The sequence below is a fragment of the Lipotes vexillifer genome, unplaced genomic scaffold (assembly GCF_000442215.2).
Source record: "Lipotes vexillifer unplaced genomic scaffold, Lipotes_vexillifer_v1.1 scaffold914, whole genome shotgun sequence".
NCBI classification, from domain to species: Eukaryota; Metazoa; Chordata; class Mammalia; order Artiodactyla; family Lipotidae; genus Lipotes; species Lipotes vexillifer.
Genome location: NW_006780388.1, coordinates 554,998 through 557,242, shown reverse-complemented (window position 1 = coordinate 557,242; position 2,245 = coordinate 554,998). Strand labels below are relative to the sequence as shown.

Sequence of the window (2,245 nt, the reverse complement as noted above, 5' to 3'; positions counted from 1 at the left end):
GGCCCGCGTGCCGCAAAAAAAAAAAAAAAAAGTAGGCCTTTGGGGAATGGAGGGGGGTGCTACTCGAGCTTTTGTCTACAGCTGCTCAGAAGTGTGGGCAGTGGGCTCGGGAGTTGCTGGCCAAGGTCTCCCTTTCCCATGGTCTCCCCATCGCCCTCGGCAGCTGGCCACCACCGCACTGTACTTCACATACTCGGCACTTGAGGAAGAGATGGACCGGAACAAGGACCACCCAGCCTTTGCCCCCTTGTACTTCCCCTCGGAGCTGCACCGGAAGGCGGCGCTGATCAAGGACATGGAGTATTTCTATGGTGAGGACTGGGAGGAGCACGTGCAGTGCTCCGAGGCCACCCGAAAGTACGTGGAGCGGATCCACTGCGTGGGGCAGAATGAACCAGAGCTGCTGGTGGCCCACGCCTACACCCGCTACATGGGGGACCTCTCAGGGGGCCAGGTGCTGAAGAAGGTGGCCCAGCGGGCCCTGAAACTCCCCAGCACAGGGGAAGGGACCCAGTTCTACCTGTTTGAGAATGTGGACAATGCACAGCAGTTCAAGCAGTTCTACCGGGCCAGGATGAACGCCCTGGACCTGAACCTGAAGACCAAAGAGAAGATTGTGGAGGAGGCCAACAAGGCCTTTGAGTACAACATGCAGGTACTGCCAGGGGTCAGGCGGGAAAGGGCCTCTGACTGCGGGGGGCCGCTCTGGGTCTGCCTGAATGGACATCAGTGCACTAGGACAGAGGAGCTGCCCAAATGGGCATCAGTGCACTAGGACAGGAGCTACAACCCGCCCGAGAGAAAGTCAAGGGACCAAACAGGCCAGAGAGCACAAACCTAGTCATGGCTCTGCCTTGTTTGATAGCCTGTGTGTTGTGTTTTGGGAAGGCGAGGCCCCAGCTCATTGAGGGGTTGGGAAGGAGAGAGCCATCTCCCTCCCTCTCACCCCAGGATCCTGGTCTTAAGGAATGGGTTTCCCCCTTTTTAGCAAGGATTGCTATGAGAAGTCCTACTTGATAAGTTCAGGGAGAGAACCAAGGAGAGTGAGAATGACTCAGTTTACAAGTAGCTGTTAGATGGGCCCAAGTCTGGGGAGGCTGATTCTGTGTCCAGAGCCCAGGCCCAGCCCTCAGCACCAGGAAAGTTGCCACGGGAGGTGGTGAAGTGCCAGCCTGACCACAGGCCTGGCAGCCCTCTAGTCTGATCTCAGCAGGCCTCTGAGGGCCACTTAGGCTAGATCAGCCCTGTCAGGGCCTCATTCTCCCATGTTCCTCCTTTTCTGTTGTTTCTTGCTAAAAATACCCAGCGGCTGGAAATAGGGAAGTACCAGTGCTCACACAGTGTCTTGGGGCAGCGCTTTTGCTTTCTCCTCCTATCTGTCCCCTGGTAGTTTCAGTTGTGGGCTGTCAGTCTGGGCAGCACAGGTGCGGCCACACCTCCCAGAGCTCGGCGGTGGGGCATGGACTGGGGCTGCTGCTCTGCACTCCTGAGCAAGCCTCACCTGCTCCAGCTCCGTGTCCGGGGGAGAGAGATTTTTCTTTGAAAACAGAGGATACACAGTCCAGTGATGGCTGTCGATCCTCTGCACCTGCAGATATTCAGTGAACTGGACCAGGCTGGCTCCTTGCTGGCCAAAGAGACCCTGGAGGACGGGCTCCCTGTGCACGATGGGAAAGGAGATGTGCGGAAATGCCCCTACTATGCTGCTAAACAAGACAAAGGTAGGTCTCGTGTGTCCTGAGCTCCCCCCAGGGTGGTTGTGTCCATATCCCCCGCTGATGCCATGTCCCTTGTTGGTGCTGCCGTGCAGGTGCCCTGGAGGGCAGCAGCTGCCCCTTCCGAACAGTCCTGGCTGTACTGAGCAAGCCCAGCCTCCAGTTCATCCTGGCCGCCAGCGTGGCCCTGGCTGCCGGCCTCTTGGCCTGGTACTACATGTGAAGGACCCACCACCCATGTTGGTGCCCTCCTCCTGACCACTGGCCCGCCCTCACCTCCACCCACGACCAAACTACCACCTCAGGTGACTTTTTTAATGCTGGGCTTGAGAAAACAAGCAACCAGTAAAAGCCAGATGCTAAAGCCTTTGCCTGTCAGCATCCCACCTGTGGGCCAAATGCTGACCTGGGTGCAGGCCCACCCTCCCTGCAGCCCCCAGGCCACGACAGCAGGAGCAGCCAGTGCAGCTCAGCGGGCCAGCCTAGGCCTCTGGAACCAGCTCTGCTGCTGGGGCACCCACACCTCTGAC

General features: G+C 58.4%; 1 protein-coding gene across 1 annotated transcript in view; it reads left to right on the top strand.

The window, feature by feature from the left end:
* The window catches only part of HMOX2 (heme oxygenase 2), a 5,003-nt gene extending 2,863 nt beyond the window's left edge, over positions 1 to 2,140 (top strand). The window contains exons 3-5 of the mRNA XM_007453468.1: positions 164 to 655; positions 1,595 to 1,721; positions 1,811 to 2,140. Of these exons, the coding sequence (XP_007453530.1) occupies positions 164 to 655; positions 1,595 to 1,721; positions 1,811 to 1,938 (747 nt within the window). The 3' untranslated portion in view covers positions 1,939 to 2,140. The remainder of the gene's footprint in view (positions 1 to 163; positions 656 to 1,594; positions 1,722 to 1,810) is intronic.
* The last annotated feature ends 105 nt before the right edge of the window (positions 2,141 to 2,245 follow it).